General features: G+C 42.1%; 2 protein-coding genes across 2 annotated transcripts; one reads left to right on the plus strand and one right to left on the minus strand.

Annotated features, from left to right (window-relative positions):
• Positions 1–7,267: 7,267 nt before the first annotated feature.
• On the plus strand, positions 7,268–12,916 carry LOC101165802 (deoxyribodipyrimidine photo-lyase). Its single transcript, XM_011476188.3, has 9 exons — positions 7,268–7,773; positions 9,320–9,914; positions 10,023–10,325; positions 10,428–10,600; positions 10,682–10,766; positions 10,870–11,102; positions 11,182–11,376; positions 11,460–11,685; positions 11,779–12,916. The coding sequence occupies exons 1-9, from the start codon at positions 7,555–7,557 to the stop codon at positions 12,300–12,302; spliced, it is 2,553 nt and encodes an 850-aa protein (XP_011474490.1). The 5' UTR covers positions 7,268–7,554; the 3' UTR covers positions 12,303–12,916.
• On the minus strand, positions 12,906–17,395 carry LOC101155190 (glycine cleavage system H protein, mitochondrial). Its single transcript, XM_004069671.4, has 5 exons — positions 17,206–17,395; positions 16,936–17,018; positions 16,761–16,824; positions 16,054–16,185; positions 12,906–13,464 (listed from the first exon to the last, which is right to left on the minus strand). The coding sequence occupies exons 1-5, from the start codon at positions 17,354–17,356 to the stop codon at positions 13,367–13,369; spliced, it is 528 nt and encodes a 175-aa protein (XP_004069719.1). The 5' UTR covers positions 17,357–17,395; the 3' UTR covers positions 12,906–13,366.
• Positions 17,396–17,636: the final 241 nt, after the last annotated feature.

Below are 17,636 nucleotides of genomic sequence, written 5' to 3' on the forward strand. Positions count from 1 at the left end.
TTCTCCTTCTCCCTGTCCTCCCCCTCTTAATCAAATGAGTACTGTGCAGCTGGTGGGGTTGCGGCAAAAGGGGGTACGTGCATGCGTGTGGGGGGGGATTGAGGGATAGCGTGAAATTATTGCCTGCTGGTGTATGTGTGTCGCTGGGGGTAGCAGGATAGAGTAGGGGGATGGGCCGGGGCCGAGGAGGGGGTGTAATGTCATTGCCTGCTGGTGTATCTGTAGTGGGGGCTCATTTAGATTTAGATTGGTTATGTGAGGAGAGAGCTTGAAAGGCCAGCTCATGTTTATGCATGAATCCCAAAGCATGCTGCTGTGGTGGCGCCCTGAGTTAAAGAGACAGAGCTGAAATATATTCGCGCATCCAGACACACCTCTGTTTCAGAGGATAAGGATTCATCTGAAGCCCCGCAGCGCTACCGGATAATTTTCAATATGCGTGTGCAGATGTAGGGCTGTTTGTGGCATTATTTCTCTGTCTTTGCCATTTTGTACACAGATACATACCAGAATAAACTAACAAAAGCTTCCTTTTATTGAAAAAATATACATACAATGTTAAAAAAGAATTATGTTGAGGTTTTAAAAATGATAAGCCCTACCTCCCACAGAATTTTTCCAGTGCTGGTGCACGGCTTTCCACCTTACACTCCTTCTAACCCCAGAAGTGATCAGTAAATGTCTTTGAAAGAGAGTTTGTTCAGCACTTCATCAGGTAGAAAGTGGTTTTTATTTGGAAATGTGGTTCCTATCCATCTTTTAAATGACTTTTTAATGGCCGTCACACCATCCTGATCAATCATTTTACCGAGGTAGCCTTTAAGCGCAAATACAATAAAAAATTTTACATTCTACAGTGAAGATACACTGTGCATTTTTGGGGTTGCACAGCATGTTTTTTAAATCGGTTCCTGATTTCTTAGAGACGTCACAAGTCTGCCTTTCTTTCTCTCAGGTATTCTGATAACCCGTCTTCATATTACACAGATTTCTCTCTGAAATGGTGGACGGAATAACTTACTGCTTTTCATTGTTCAGGTCCACACTTTGTGATCCCTCACCATCCCCCTGTCACACTGCCACCCCCCACACCCCCAACCACAGTACTTTACATCTATAATGAGATACAAATACGCATCAGCAGGAGAGTGTCTATGCCACGCGTCACTGTGTGAATATTACACACACTTATTAGCTGGATTATGTTAATCTTTACACTCCACTCACAGACAACAGACTCTCCATGATATGGGGGTGGTCAGGCGGCGCATTGTGGTGTTTGGCTGGCTGTATGCACCGCTGTAAAGTGTGCGAGAGTGATTGCCATGTTGTCAAACTGATCTGCATGTGAAAGGGTGGTCTAATTACATCACTTACGCAAATGAGAAATACACATAGGCATGCACCTACATCATTGCTTCCTGGACAGCGTCTTGCTCGGATCAAGAAGACCACAAGAGGTTTTCTGTTGATGACAAACACTGGGTGACATTGCCACCTGTCAGAAATGTGTTTTGACACATTGCACTAAAGTTTCTTTAAGTGCTTTGATAAATAGACACAAAAATGAAAGATTTGTCAAGTTAAAGGAGAGCTAAATAAGTCAGTTGATGACTGTTATTGCAAGCAGTAGCACTGCACATCTAGTGATTAAAATTTTTTCCAGGGTGATATATAGATAGTATCACTGGTGGCATGATTGATTGAGTCTGACACATTTTAATTATGCCCAAATTAAATGAATTGGCTGGCAGACTATAAAACATTGCTGTTTAATAATGAGCCCTTCCATTTTCTTTTTTTTCTTCTTCCTTTACCCAATTCTATTTTGGCAGCCCAGACCAAATAACCACTCTCTATTTAATGATATGCAAATGAATTTTCATGAACCTCACGATCCCTTGCGATGATTAAACCAAGATGACATTAGCTCCCGTGCAGCTACCACTGTCAGTGTTTCTCTACGCCTCTTTCCCCCATGTCTACCATCTCCTTCTGTATCCACGACAACAGCCAGCTGTGATATTAAGGGGTTTGTTGTCCCGGTTCCCCAATGAATTTTCTTTGTGAGAGGTGACATTCCGAATATCCAGTGTTATTTTAGAGAGGTTTTCCCAACGGAGGAGCATCAGAGTGAGATGCTAGCTTTCACACGACATACTGTAACCGAAGAGTGAGGACATTCATGCTGCAACAATAACATCATACAAAAGATTTTGTTAGCGTTCCACATTTCATTTTCCCACTTGGAGTGCTCTCCCTCCCGTTCCGTTTTAGGCTGTATCCTGCTTCACCTCCTCTGTCGTTTATTGTACTCCATTTGCATAATGAAGCCCGGGCTTAATTAAGATCCCACTGGAGTCTGGAGCCAGGGATGAAGGAAAAAGGAAGAAAAAGAGGTGGTGGTGGGGGGATCCTGCATTTCTTAGCTTATCCACATGCTTTCCTGGTAGAAGCCATGATTTGGTGGGGGGCGTAAAAGAGCGATGACAAGCGATTAAATCACTAATTATGATTGGCTGGTAGAATTAGTGTGTGGTTGTTAATTAGCTGTAAATGAGATGCCCAGACAGTTGCCCGCCCCTGTTGGCTGCAACACCCCTCCAGACTGGCAATGGTAAAACTCAGCTTAACTCCAATGAGATTTTCCAAACACATCTTCCTTGTAGGACAGTTGCAGTCTGAAGGGATATCCCTGTAAGAAGATCCCAGGTGTAAAAGTTCAGGAAAAGTGGCTCTTCATCATCTCTGTCTCCTGTCTCCCACTGTTCTTCATTAAATAAATGCTTCCCAAAGTCCTCTCCTAAAACCTTCTTTGTAGGACTCTATTTCTTCATTCTTCCCTGTTTTCTGATTGCTTTCTTCTCCACAATGAGATGGCTTAATCCTTCTTTTTACTTCATTGTAATGGGCAATAAGATCCATTCAGTACAGAAGTGGGCACGGAGCAGATTGGCACCCAGGAAATGGCTTTTGTCCCATTCTCTGCTGCATCTGTTGGTTGGTTGTTAAACGTTTGGCACAAATTTGTGCTGGCACATACTGCGATTTTGGACAGGCTTTGATGGTACTGGTTAATGCTTCACAGTTTGCGTTTGGCATGATGCCACATTTGTTTTTAGCCTTTCCCTTGAGGGGATGTCTTCGCCAAAAACATTTAAAGTATCCAAAATGCGCTGCTCACCGTATGGAGACTTCTGTTTACAAATGTGCGCATTATGTTGCCTTGGCAGGATGCCATCTTTATCCTTTGCCCTTGATGCCCGCGAATGGATGCCACAGCGACCGCTGGTAACTATCGCCTTGGCACTTCTTCTTGGCTTTGTCTGGACAAACAAAACGAGAAAATCCTCAGAGGTTTGTTCTCTTGTTTTTGACTAACACGATTTCCACCATCTGGTCTGAACGCTTCGGGTGCGCCATGGATGCACACTGGCACCGTCGCTGGCTGGCACAGCTGGCAGAGATAACGTCAACAGTCAGAAAGCAGAAAGGTTGAAGTATTTTCCAGTGGCATTCTTCATCGTGTGATCAACGATCCGGATGGGCATCTTTTCAGCGCCATTTTTTGCCTTCTTAACCTTTTTCTGTGGCTTCCTTATCCATCGAAATCGAAGTCATCCACGTCAAGCTGGCATCCCATTGCTGTGCCATCGTCGAACGTTCGTCGTGTTTACTTTTCTCTTCCCCATCGCGTGTTCACGACACCCTGTCACGACTGTGCCAAGGAGGCATCGTAGTAGCTGTATGTAGGTCTTTTTCTCTCGTTTGTTGCAATTCCCTTCGCCCCTTCGCCCATGCCCGCCCCTGCTCAAGTCCTGACTGGATGGCACCGTGCCAACCTGCCACCGCTCGCTCATTTGCAGCTCATCCCTCCATTGCCCTTCCCCCTGTACATTTTCCACCCGTTCTCGTGCACTACTTTTATTCAGTCACTCTCTAAATCATTCATTGCATCATTACTTTATCAAAGATTATACAACTTTTCATTTATAAAGAAGCTGCACAAATCTGCACTGTGTATTGCCATTTGAAGGATTATTTTACCACATGAAGATGACTGCCCTGTAGGTAATTACAGCAGCAGTTACTTATTCCACAGAGACGCTAGGAGATGGACGAAGAGAGCATCGAGAAAGCTGGAGAAAGCTGTGTTGTTTTAATTAACTTTTACCAACCCCCTCCACGTGTGTTCACTTCACACTTCTAAGAGCCTTGAGCAGGTTGTGTTTAGTCAAACACCCACTGTACAGCTCTATGATTGATGCAATTATCAGCAAATAGTGTACCACTGACCTTCCTCGTTTTAACAAAATGACCCATGGTCTTTTGTGTGTTTTTTTCCTCTTTTTTTCGCACTTTGGATTCTCTGCAGTCAAACAAAAGCTGCCAGTGTTGGAGAAGCTATTAAGCAAATACTCTCATTAGAACACAAAACATAATGAATATGTAAATGAGGTGTGTAATTTATGCATAGGCTAAGAGACTTGTTCACTATTCAATCTGCCATTATTTTATCCCCATTTGCTTGAATCTACACACTCTTCTGCCAATTTTCTCTTTTTTTTTTGGTTGGGACCCCATACTGTAATGAATCTATGTTCTAGCCATTGTTTCTTTTACTTTTCTTCCTATTTTCAAAGCAAATACAGGTTGTCATCTCCAAAAATAAATCCTGCAAGTATATATCAGACTATTGACTTCATATTTCAAACAAGTTTTTTTCTCAACCATGCACAAGAAGCGTAAATGTATCAGGGGTTGACATTGCTGTCCTCTTTTTTTCTCCTTTTGTTTTCTTCTTGCTGCTGTGTTGATCTTAACATTTGGTCAAATTTTATGGTAAAATGAAGCGTGCCCCAATACACAGAAAGAAACCTTATTCTGTCTAGGATAAACATCTATAATACTCTGGCTCCCTTGGCAATCACCATAGCAACAAACCAAGGTACCCACGTGCATTGCATAATAAGATGTTCTCCAGCACCACAGATCATAAAGCAGCGGCAAACTAGACACCTGCAAACTAGACGCCCGCAGCAATGGACATGCATTAGAAAACAACCACTCAAATGTCAAGTTTTACCTTTTTATCCTCTTATTTATTATAAGATGCTCGAGAAGAAAACACACACTCTTAGATGCATTCTCTTTTTCTGCCTCTGCAAACCTTAACAGGTGCTGACGAGCCACAGTCAATGATTGTAATGAGCTATTGATCACCGTGGGAAAACAGAGGGACAGAGAAGGGTGAGGAAGGCATGGGGGAATGAGAGGACACAAACAGAAGGAATGCTGGAAAAGAAAATAGCTAAAAAACAAACTAAATTAAAACAAGTTTAGACAGGGTATCAACGCTTGCTTCAATCTAGTCCTCATTTTCCTTTTGCACATACATTTTTGCTTTAGATTAGGGGGAAACAGTCCTTTCAAAGAGTGGCTTCTGGACCAATTTAAATATGACCACGCAGACACGTTTTCCATGACCAAGTCCATATGCCGATGAATGGCACTGACGCAGTATCTCTATTTTCTCTTTTTTTTTTTACTTCTTGGGTGTGCATAGAGTGCAGGCAGATTGCTTTAGGGAAGGGGGAGGTGCTTTGCGTGTGTCTGTGTGTGTCTCGTGCGTGTCGGCTGGCATTTCACATAATGAAATGCAGCAGGGAACAAAGAGCTGGGGGCCCTATTCTCTGGGCTGAAGCTTCATTTTCACCCCCGTCAGTCTGTGATTCTTCCACAGCCCTTGCCTTGTGTACATGTATGTGTGTGTTTATGTTGTATGAGGCTTTTTTTGTGTGTGTTTGAGTGTCCCCTCCTCCTTGTGTTAGCATTCTGCATGGCAGATTCCCCTAATGTAATAACTGTGTCTGCATGTCTAATTTACAGCAGGAGAGAGTAAATAGCCTGTGGTTAATTACAGTACGTGTGTGTGTGTGTGTGTTTGGGTCTGGGTGTGTGTCTACACGTGCGTGGGTGTGTCAGAATGATTTATGAGTTGCAAATAGTTACACCACTGCCCCGTTTCTCCTCACTTAGTTTTTAATCTGTCTTTCCATTAATTTTCCCGGAGATGTCATTATGGTTTTATAACAGTGTGCATGAGGAAGCCCATGTGAGTACACGGATGTGTTTATAAGACAGAGGTGAGGAGACTGTGTGGGCATCAAGGCAGGATGCACACCTGGGCTGCACTTTTCTACCCTTTCCCCCCCTTCTCTGGTGCTTCATTCACTCTCTTCATTGAGAGTCACAATGAACACAGATCTTTATTGACAGTACACGGCAGAACATGGAAACAGCAGGTCAATCCGTTTAGCCCAAAGGCCGATACACCAATTCACCAATTTGTCAGTGTTAGTTTGAGAGAGAAAAGCAGCTAATCTCTCCTCTCTGCTCTCTATTGATCACACACTTAGACTCCACTTCTCTGTCTAAACACTATTGATTCTCCCTCTCTCTCAATCTCTTTCTCCTACTCTCTTTTTCTTGTGCCCTCCTCACATACCACAACTCTCAGCACATTGTCCCTTCATATACCCCAACAGCTGTTCACGTATCCCCTCAGAACGACAGAGACTGCAGAGCCTCCGTCTTTGGCTCCCAGCATCACAGACTAGATGCGGCTCGCCAGCTGATTAATAGTTTGATCCACGGTGTCACAAATCACTGTTCCCTGCTGTGCACATCCAAAAGGTAGTCTCTGTCTCATTAAAAAAATCAATTACTTTGCAGGCCTCCAACAACGCAAACACTGAAAGAGATTAAACATTCACTTTTAGGTTGGCTGTCTCCTTGCTTTGTTTTTCAGCCACATTTCAGACGAACACCCGAAAAGGAAGAGCCTTTATGTCACGATTTTTTATGTAACCCTTGTGCCATCCTAGGCACTTTAACGTTGGGAGTGGGGTCATCTAGACCCACTAGACAGTGCGCTGAACCTTTTTCTTCAATGATTTGTGGTCTTCACTGGTGTCCATGGATTACTTGAAGTCTTTCTAACTTTATCATGGTAGGAATAACACGTCAATACAAGGGTGGGGTCATCTAAGATAGCACAAGAGATATATATATATATATATATATATATATATATATATATATATATATATATATATATATATATATATATATATATATATATATATATATATATATATATATATATATATATATATAAATATATAAACATTTTTAATGGCTAAGAAGTTACTTTACTGAAGCATTTATTAAGGCAAGTGTTTATTAACTTATTCAAATGTTATCAATTTTTTTTTACTGCACACTGCACTCACACACAGCTACACACACTTGCCTCCTTAACATGGTTTTGATTTGTTAGACTTGTGCGCCCCCTACCGGAGATCGTCCATCATTACAAATCTGCAGCTTTGCAGGTTACACAAAGTCTGGCACGTGCCTTGTGTAACTCCAAATCAGCTGCTGTTTGGTAACACGCGCTCGTGTTTTACACGAAGAGGCAGGCACCTGGGACACGTCTGTCCAAACCTGTTAATCTTTTTCGCAAACCTTGTTACTGCCGTCCACTTAAATATGCCGCCTTCAAAGAGTGACCAAGCTCTGGTGAGTGAGATGCTGAAGGAAGTCCTGGCAGGTCGAGAAGATCCAGAAGGGTTCTTTGCGATCTGTTTGTCTGTCCTGGGTCATCGTGAGACTTACTCGGTGTTCCAGACACTCATCAAGCCTCTGTCCACTGCCAACACTAGTGTTCACTCCACGCTCACCTTAATCTACGAAGAATACTTTTCTAAGGTAAGTTGTGGTCAAACCTAGAAGGTTTACCATCTAAAGCCTGTCTTAAATGTTCAGACAGGGCTAAGAAAGATTCTACAAAAAACATCCGTCTTATGTTTGTGTATTTACGTCAATTAAAAACGTGTTTAGGCTATTTTAAATCTTTCGTAATATAATTATTATTAGTGAGCTGCTTGCAAATCTTGCTGTAAACCGATTTCCTTGTTTTCTTCTTAACTGTTTACATTTCTAATAGGTAAGGGGAATTTCCACAAAAAATCAAAACAAAAAGTGACGATTTAAATTATTATTTCTTAAATAAGTTACTTGTGCTCTTGAGGCTAACGGCTAGTAGCTTGCATGTATTTTCGGTGTTGAACATGTAAACTAGCTATTTACTAAAGCAGGAGAAAATGAAATGGAACAAATTATTACCGTAAAAGGGGACTGTTAAAGGGGTAACACCAGCACACCTGGACGTTTATGCAAATAAGATCCAATCAGCCAATCACGTGGAGGCGTTTTTTTTTGTTCTTCTAAAAGCTGATTGGTTTGTATTCTTGTTTGCGTGCACAATTATTTTAGCTTGTATTTGCTGACATGTCTTGGTGTCTTTTAAATTTTTTTTACATTTTTCATGTATTATGTCTTTATAAATTGTCCTGTCAAAAGGGGTGGAAGTTGTGTGTAGGTCTGGGGAAAGGGGCTCTATTTAATTTTTCGTGCTCGTTTTAATATTTAATTTGTTTTTAATGGGAAAAGTGCTTTATAAATAAAGTTTAATTTAATTTGAAACGCATCTCAGGCGGGTGCATTTGGTCACAGCGTGCCTTTTTTGAAAGCCTACGCCAATTTTAATTAAAGTCTTTGTATTTCAGTTCAAATCAAGTCTTAAAATTGTCCGTCATGTTTATATGTCTGCTGGAATAAAGGTGCGAAGCTGCCTAATGCTGGGAGGAGGCAGTTATTTACATTATGTTTATGTGGGATTTTTTTTAAGGACAACAGTGACTAATCCTTGGGTAAACTAATGCATTAAATATATAAAAATGAAAAAAGGCTGGGTAACAGGCACAATTCAAACCATTCAATTTTGATTCACTATTTGATTTAATTTACAATTTCTTGTGATGTAAATATGTCTTCTAAATATTTTGTTAGTTTTGTTGGAGATGAAAACTTTTCTGGTAACTAGTGATTATAAACTACAAAAGGTCAAACTTTCATGTATAAAATTATATTTTCTTATAAAGAAACAATGGAAAACACATTTTAGGCTGAAAAAAAATCCAATAAACTAAAATAAATACATGTAATTGATATTGAATCCAGCCCAGATTTCATAAATGTTAAGTTGCAATCATTTCAAATGAGTTGTGACAACACTTAAGCCTTTGCAAAGGCTTTATTAAGCTCAATAAACTGTCAAAACATTAACTAAGCTGAAGCTTGAAATACTTTATTCATTTAAAAGACAAAAGTAATGACTAAAAATATTACCTTTCCAGAGAAAAACTGAAACAAACCTTAATGAAGATAATGTGTTATTCCATTTTACCTCTAGACTGAAGATGATGACCTGGAGCTTGCTTTGGCTTTGTCTCTTATGGAGATGGAAGATCAACAGCCGTCAACACAGCACATGCAGGCTGAGGTCAGAACCAACCAAAGCGGCCCATTTCAACTGAATTCAGCTTCCATGTCCCTGGAGAAGAGCTCAATTAAGCCAGAAGACCAAGTCGGCAGAGAAAATGACCCAGTGGCAAAATCTGGACTCAAAAGCAAGGAGAGCCCCAATTCAGAAAGTCGGGATATTGCCCCTCAGAGAGGCACACACGAAAACCAAGCACAAACCAAGCAAGATGCATTCAAAGAACCTCAAAACCTCGCGAAAGATCAAACTCTGAATCAACCTGAGGAACCAAAGCGCTCAAAGAGCAGACGGAAGCGGAGAAAAGGAGCGGCCAGTCTTGTAGGATTACCCGGTTCTCCATCAGCATCTCCACCCGTTCTGCTTTGGTTCAGGAGGGACTTGAGGTTGTGTGACAACCCCGCTCTTAATGCAGCACTAGAAATGGATGCACCCGTCATCCCCATCTTCATATGGAGCCCAGAAGAGGAGGAGGGCCCAGGAGTTACAGTGGCTGCAGGGGGAGCTAGTAAGTTGCTGAGAAAAACAATGAAAAAGGAAAAACAATATGAAAACTTTCTATATGCTTTTATGCTAGTTGTCATTTAATTATCATTGTTTTCTTATTTTTTGCCAGGCAAATATTGGCTTCATCAGGCTTTGGCTTGTATCTGCACCTCTCTGAACCACATTGGCAGCCGTCTCACTTTTCTGAAGGCAGATGGAGAGGAGAAATGCTCTCTGCCAACCCTAAAACAGCTGGTGAAGGAGACTGGAGCAAAAACATTATTGGCTAATGCCTTGTATGAACCCTGGCTGAAGGAAAGGGACGATATGGTAGAGTCGACTCTGCAGAAAGAAGGTGTCCAGTGCAGGATTTTTCCCTCCTACTGCCTCAGAGACCCTTACTCTGTTAGCACGGTAGGGGTGGGACTCAGAGGTTAGTCAAAGTTTGACGGTTTTCTATAACAATTCTAAAATACGCGTTTTGATCAGAGTTAAATTAGGATACAACTAATTATTGCTTCCTCCTGTCATGTAGGAATAGGTTCCGTTTCTCACTTCATGAGCTGTTGTAAACAGAATCCAGGGTCTGCTATAGGGGTTCCTCTGGACCCCCCACAATCTCTTCCAACACCTTCCTGTTGGCCACAGGGTGTCCCTTTGGAGGCACTCGGTCTGGCACGCATGCCCCGCAGGAAAGACGGCACAACAGTGAGGGAACAAATCTTTGCCACGCTCCTAACGTAAACCATGCAGTCCTGAAAGTCTTCTAAAAGTATTTTCTTGCTTTAGATTGATTGGGCTGCCAACATTCGAAAGTCCTGGGACTTTAGTGAAGACGGAGCTCATGCTAGGCTTGACAACTTTCTTCGTGATGGTGAGACCTCTCTAGCTTTATGGTCAGCGATTCTTGGAATCTCTGGAGGAACGCCACCGGACTCCAGTGCATGTACAGAGCAGCATCTTTCCGTGCGTTTCAGGTGTGTACAGATATGAAAAAGAGTCTGGCAGGGCAGATGCTCCAAACACAAGCAGCCTGTCTCCCTACCTTCACTTTGGCCAGCTCAGTCCACGCTGGCTCCTGTGGGACGCCAAAGGAGCACGCTGCCGGTCTCCAAAATTTCAACGCAAACTGGCGTGGAGGGATTTGGCATACTGGCAGTTAACGCTGTTTCCCGATCTTCCCTGGGAATCCATCAGACCTCCATATAAGGTTGGAGAATGTCTTAATTCCTGATTTTTTAAAAGAGCTTTTTGCAGAGATTACATTCTTGATTCTGTGGTTTTTACAGGCGCTGAGGTGGAACACGGATCGCAGCCACCTCAAAGCCTGGCAGCGAGGTAAAACAGGCTACCCTCTGGTTGATGCAGCCATGCGGCAGCTGTGGCTGACCGGCTGGATGAACAACTACATGAGACACGTGGTGGCATCTTTTCTCATTGCATATCTCCATCTTCCATGGCAGGAAGGCTATCGCTGGTTTCAGGTAAAATTCTATCCTTCACGTTCTCCCATCTTACATTAGCCAAAAAAAAATAACTTGACCAAAACAAACCTTGGCACGTTTAGGACACCCTGGTGGATGCCGATGTTGCCATTGATGCGATGATGTGGCAGAATGGAGGCATGTGTGGCTTGGACCACTGGAACTTTGTCATGCATCCTGTTGATGCAGCACTGACCTGTGACCCCTATGGCCACTACGTCAGAAAATGGTGCCCAGAACTGGCAGATCTTCCGGATGAGCTCATCCACAAACCCTGGAAATGTCCTGCGTCCATGCTGCGGCGAGCAAGTGAGGAGTTTATTAATTGTTGTCAAATGAATCTGCTCTTAGAATTATCCAAACATATTTTACTGACTTAAAATGTAAATCCTGTCTGTTTAGAGGTGGTGTTTGGCGAGACATTTCCTGAACGAATAGTTGTCGACCTGGAGGAGCGGAGAAATCAGTCCCTGCAGGATGTAGCTTCAGTGCGTAAAGAATTTGGACAGTTCGTGGACAAGCGCTCAGGCTGCGACTTGGTGCCTTTGCCCCCCCGGCTGGTCGCCGAGGCCCTGGGGTTGTCCCAGAGGGATGGAGCTGTGGGAAAGCAGTTTCTGCTCCCTGTCATCACCCGCATGGAATTCAAGTATCAGCAAGACGATCCAGACGCGGCATCGAACCCTTATAACGCTGTCCTTAAAGGATATGTGAGCCGCAAGAGGGATGAGACCATTGCCTTTCTTAACCAAAGAGACTTTACCGCCAGCGTGATGCACGAGGGAACGCAGAGGCTGGAGAGGCTCGAGCGGGACTACCGCAGGATGGAAGGGCTTCCCCCGCCTCCTTCCACTCAGGGGAGAGCCAGACGAACTCCAACAGCCAAAGACAGGTTCTCCATAGTTCCTGGTGGGGCGGTCACTTCATAGGAAAAAGATAAAATAAGAGACTCAAGAGTTCCATAAATATGAAGCTATATGAGGAAAATCCACCATGTTGTGAAACAAGTACTCATGGCAGGACTTTCTGCAGAATCCTAGGTTACATTTTGTCTCTACTCTGGCCTCATTTTTTTTTATATAAAACTTGCGATTTATTGTGCAGGTTATGTGTATATATTGGTAGATCTTTTGGCGCTTGCCTCAAAAGTAGCTTGCATGCCAAAAAGGTGTGGGCACCCCTGATCTACAGCCTATCAGGACAAACACCTTAAAACAGTCTTCAATTCGGTCCTCTGTTTTATATTAAATTCCTGAATTCTAAGTGATGTAGGGATAGGGACGAGTACTGTTAAAGCACTTAAGAAAACTAATTGGGATCTGGTATATAAAAAATTTAAATCAATCTGTTACCTTATACAGACAGAAACATCTATTTTTGAGTAGGATTTTACCTTTTTTTGTATTTATGGTGTGACTTTATATTTCCAAAGAGGAATAATGCCAACCATGATCCAAGGTTTGTGTGCTAAAGGAGTAAATAGTTTGGTTTTTATGTGCATTTGAAATGCTAGGAAATAAACTACGACAAAGTTAAGAACCCACGAGGAAATGTTTATTTTCTAATTGTAAAGGTCCCATGTGCACAGTTCAACTGTCAAACCTCCAGTGCATGCTAACGACATTAATACAAAGAAAAAAGTGCATTTCTCATTTAACAGTGTTCTAAATCAGAATTCTATAGTGTCAAAAATATGTCATTGACATGAACTGGAAATTAATCTACATACATTAGGTCACCATCACCACTGTTTGGGGATTCAAGGCAGCTAGATCACAACACTGGCTGTTTTTAGTCGATGCAGGCAGGCAGACATGCCCGCTAAAGACCTCACAGTAGGCAAAAGATTCCCTAAAGTTAACTGATCTAATACACTGGCACTTCAGCAGCCTGGAGCTGGGAAGCTCCACAGCTCCTCATAAAGCGTTTGTAAGTGACAGGCACATCTACTGCCAGTCATTTTGAAGGGAGGAGGGTATGCAGAACTGCTGGGTTAATCTTCAATGGAGCGGATGTATCTCTCATACGCTGCCTCATCCATTAGGCTGTCAAGCTCAGCAGGCTTGGCAATGGTCATCTTCATCAGCCAACCTATAAGGGAATCAGGTTCAGCCGTGAGTCAAGGTCAAAGATGCTTAATGCCAAAAAAAAAAAGCAGAGCGCTTTCAGAGAAGATTACAGGCAAATACATTAGAATTCAACAATGAAACTTGGAAATGCAACTATATGATGCAGCAGCATAAAGATATTTAAAAATTCCATATAAAAAAAGACATCTGACCTCAACTAAAGGTGTTTTGCTCCTAATGCTTTGAATAATGGAGAACACTGCCATCTGTTCTCCAATAAGAGAACTGACAGCAGGACTCTTGATAATCCTGATTTTATTCCACCTTCATTTCTACTTCACTGATTCATATCATTGCTTAATTATCTTTTCCTTTGTAAAGCTGGATGAGTTCCTTGTATATTTGTGATATTTTTGGTCTAGTTTTTAATTTGATTATAAGAAATAATTAGCTTTGCATTTCATACAAATTGAAGGCCAACCCATTTTGCTAAAAGATATAGGCAGGGGTGAAAGTAGAGTTTTGTTAATGCCGGTACTGTAACAAATGACGCCAACGTAAATCTATCAATTATATTGATATTAGAAAAGACCATTTAGATTAAGACACTGTAGGTTTATTTTACCACAAGGTCAAAATGACCATGTGCATTACAGCAGACAACACATGTGTGATGACAGCTAAAGATGATCAATCCTATGAGGTTCCATTTGTGCCAAAAATATGAAAATATGTTTTTGGGGGGTGTCCGTGTCCCTGTGGTGTGAGTTCTGGTCCTGGCCCCTGGGTGCCAAATTTCCAACTGTGGCTGAGCCTGGTCGGGCCATGTTTACAACACCTCTTGTGGACCCCCTTCTCTCCTGGGTGCCCTCCTCCTGGGCGGGGGCGGATGGCCCCTGCCTTGCTCCTTCATGGACCAACCATGGGCTGGGTGGGTGGCTGCCTGGAGCGCGGGCCGGGTCTCCCTTGGGGGGTCCTGGCTCGTACGTGGGGTTGGGGCGGGGGGATGCCCAGAACTCCTGGGTGGTGATGAGGTGCTCGTCTGGGGTTGTGGGCGCTCCTCTCGGACGGGGCCTTGCGTTGGGCCCTCCCGGTGCGGCGGGGGGGCTGCTCTCCTTGGGCCGGGGCTGCGCTCTCTGTCTCCGGCTGCCTCCCTGCTCTCTGTCTCTTGGGGCCTTGTGGCGGTCCGGCTGGCCCTGGCCTGGGTGACGGATGGGATCGCCTGGGGGGCGGTTGTTCTGTATCTGCTGCTGCCTGCCCCCCCCATAATCATCCTCCTATCCCCCAATCTCTAATATCCCTCTCTCTTCTTCCCCCCTTTCCTTTTAAGTCCGGTCCAACACAAAAGAGTTTCAAATATGATTAAAATTAGTAAAGTTTGGCCTCGATTACAAAAGGGGTTATTCAGACATACCTCTGGTTTGTCAAAAGATTCATAACCCCTGTTTTTAAAGTAAAATATGTCCAACACAAGAGGCCCTCAGCTCTCATCTGTTTGCCCAGATGTTGGACAGGACAAGTTAAAAAAAAAAAAAGTTATTTAGACTATGACTTCAATTAAATCTGGTGATGAAACTATTATTTAAAAGTCTTTTGAAAAATAACTGATCTTTATCAAATATGTTGTTACAAATCTGATGGATAGAGGAGCAGGCTGGCCAAAAAGAGCATTATACTGGTCCTGAGAGCGCCATCTCATGGTCAAATAAATACATAACAGATTAAAAAGAAAAGATTGAAAACCAGCCAAAGATTTTGACTGTTATTTCCATAATTTGTGACGCGACCCACTAAAATTTGAGAAGGTAACTCACCTTAGATGTTTTGTAAGGTCTTTGAACACTCAAAACGAAGAGACAAATGCCACTGTATTTATTCAACAATAACACTTATTACACTCAGTTATATTTTAAAAGACTTTTAAATAATAGTTTCATCACCAGATTTAATTGAAGCCAAACTCAAAATAACTTAAAACAATTGGCAAAAGTCGCTTCGGGACCGTGCCCCCGGACAACAAATCGAACGTATCCTGCAAGTCGCGAATGCTCAATGTGTTTGGGGAAATGAGAGAATAAGCGGATAACGTGAAAGGAAAGAGGGATGAAAATCACATTTTGTAGTGATGATAAGACTAAAAACCACAGAGACGCTAAAATGACGAGATAAAGTCCTGCCTGGTTCACAGTTTTAGCCCGCAGCTGCTTTTGTTTGTGTGTTAAAGCAGCAAAGAGCGGCCGCACAGCTGGCCTTCCAGCTGGTACGGCGTTCCTCCGCCAGATCTTATACCGGTATGCAGCACCGGACCGTACCGACTTACTTTCAGCCTTGGCTATAGGTAACATAGCAGGATGATTGATGAGAGAGTGTGTTAAACTAAAACTACAGTATTTATTTATACCAGCAATAATAATTCTTAAAAGGATTTCCTTTTAGGATCATAGCAAACAAATGAAACATCTGTACGATAAATAATTGGTGAAAAAACTGTGTTCGTTATCTTTTAACATAGTTTTTCAGTAACTAGTTAATCTAGTTTAGAAATACTAACACCATTTTTTCCATCTGTTGTTTACAGAGCAAAGTCAGCAGCATGGTTAGTATTACTCACCATCTTTATAGCAAGACTTGTTTACCAAACCAGGTTTATCGGCCAGCAGTGAATTAACTTCTACAACTTCTCCAGTTAATGGGGAATAAAGCTCACTGGCTGCCTTGACACTTTCCAGAGCTCCAAACTCATCTGCAATGGAGGATTTCACAAACTAAGCCAAAATTTTACATAATATACAGCACTTTATAATAATCAAAAATAAAAAAGATTTAAACCAGTTTAACTTTAACTATGCAAACCTTATACCTTGAAATTTACATATGTTTTTTTTTAATTCCTCATTTTTTTAATAAAATCTTAAATGTGAAATCTGATTGCTACACCCAAACTTAATTGATTTTTATTGGTCAATATTAAATTGAATAATAATATAGGGTTGCATGAGACTGATCAACTTTATGGATCTAAATTGAATCAATTCAGGAATGTCATGTTAAGGCCAGGCATGCAGTTATTGGCACCAGCAATAAGAAAGATTAAAACGTTCTTAAAATGTCCTTCAATAATAATAATAATAATAATAACTTTATTAAAAGAGTGGAGCAGAATACTTGCAATCTTCAATCATCCAGTGTAAAAATATAAAGCATGAACCATAAACAACTGCAAGAGTTGTTATTTTTAGCCTCATGACTTCAGAATATTACATTTAAAATGTAAAAAAAGATATAATATTCCTTCAGATCTGCCAGCTAACTTCATACCTTGCTGGGCCAGCTGTGTCCCCACTTCTGGTAGTCCACAATAAACTACATCTCCCAGGGCTTCCTGCCAACGAACAAAGACAAGGTCAAAGCCCAAAGTGCGGCACATTCCGGGATCGTGTGTGAACTTAGCACGAGCTCGTCTGCCAGAGTCAACACATGGCCTGAAACGTACTTGTGCAAAGTTGCTTATGCCGACTGTCCCTATTCCGTCATCTTCGACTCGAACCCATTCATGTTTGTCTGTAAATTTAAGCGCTGTAAAAATAAAAATAAAGCAACAGCTCAGCACACAAAGCCGACAGGTTCTTGACACTGAAATGCAGGAGCGTCGACTCGAAACATGTCACTTTCTGCAACAACTTCACGGCATGCCATGATCTTGATTCGCTACGAAAAATGTTGGCTAAACAAGTTGTTCTAAACGATTTTCGCAGTGATGTACCTGCAGAGAATCTGCTGGAAGACGCCAAAGTCCTTCGAAAAAGGGGTTTGACTGCCAGCGGTGCAGGAGACAGAGATCCAGAGCGGGAGAGTAGAGGTAAAACAGAGGAAAAGCTGGATGACATGGAGCGCAGCAGCGCATAGGCAGCCATCTCTGTCGCTGGCTTATGAGACTCGCCTCCTTCTTCGTTGGTGTTAGAAATACAAGCGGTACTCTACTGCCCTCTACTGGACAGTTTTTAAATCCGCCTTTTTGGGGGTTTGAGGGCTGCTTTTTATCATGTAAAGATTTATTTAATAAAAACTATTTAATATGGATGACAACTTATGCTCCTGTGAAAACTCTGTTGAGACAAAAGTTCATTTATTTTTTGAATGCACGAAAATTCAAAGACATTCAAGAGATTGGAATTTAGACCTTGATTAAATTAG

Source organism: Oryzias latipes, chromosome 6 (assembly GCF_002234675.1).
Source record: "Oryzias latipes chromosome 6, ASM223467v1".
Classification (NCBI taxonomy): domain Eukaryota; kingdom Metazoa; phylum Chordata; class Actinopteri; order Beloniformes; family Adrianichthyidae; genus Oryzias; species Oryzias latipes.

Excerpts from the sequence above, each read along its gene's own strand:
- LOC101155190 (XM_004069671.4), bottom strand. The coding sequence starts at position 17,356 with ATGGCTGCCTATGCGCTGCTGCGCTCCATGTCATCCAGCTTTTCCTCT. Across the intron at positions 16,186-16,760 it reads GACACAGCTGGCCCAGCAAG|ATGAGTTTGGAGCTCTGGAA; the intron begins GTATGAAGTTAG and ends CCTCCATTGCAG. Across the intron at positions 13,465-16,053 it reads CAAGTCTTGCTATAAAGATG|GTTGGCTGATGAAGATGACC; the intron begins GTGAGTAATACT and ends ATTCCCTTATAG.
- LOC101165802 (XM_011476188.3), top strand. The coding sequence starts at position 7,555 with ATGCCGCCTTCAAAGAGTGACCAAGCTCTGGTGAGTGAGATGCTGAAG. Across the intron at positions 7,774-9,319 it reads ACGAAGAATACTTTTCTAAG|ACTGAAGATGATGACCTGGA; the intron begins GTAAGTTGTGGT and ends TTTTACCTCTAG. Across the intron at positions 9,915-10,022 it reads AGTGGCTGCAGGGGGAGCTA|GCAAATATTGGCTTCATCAG; the intron begins GTAAGTTGCTGA and ends ATTTTTTGCCAG.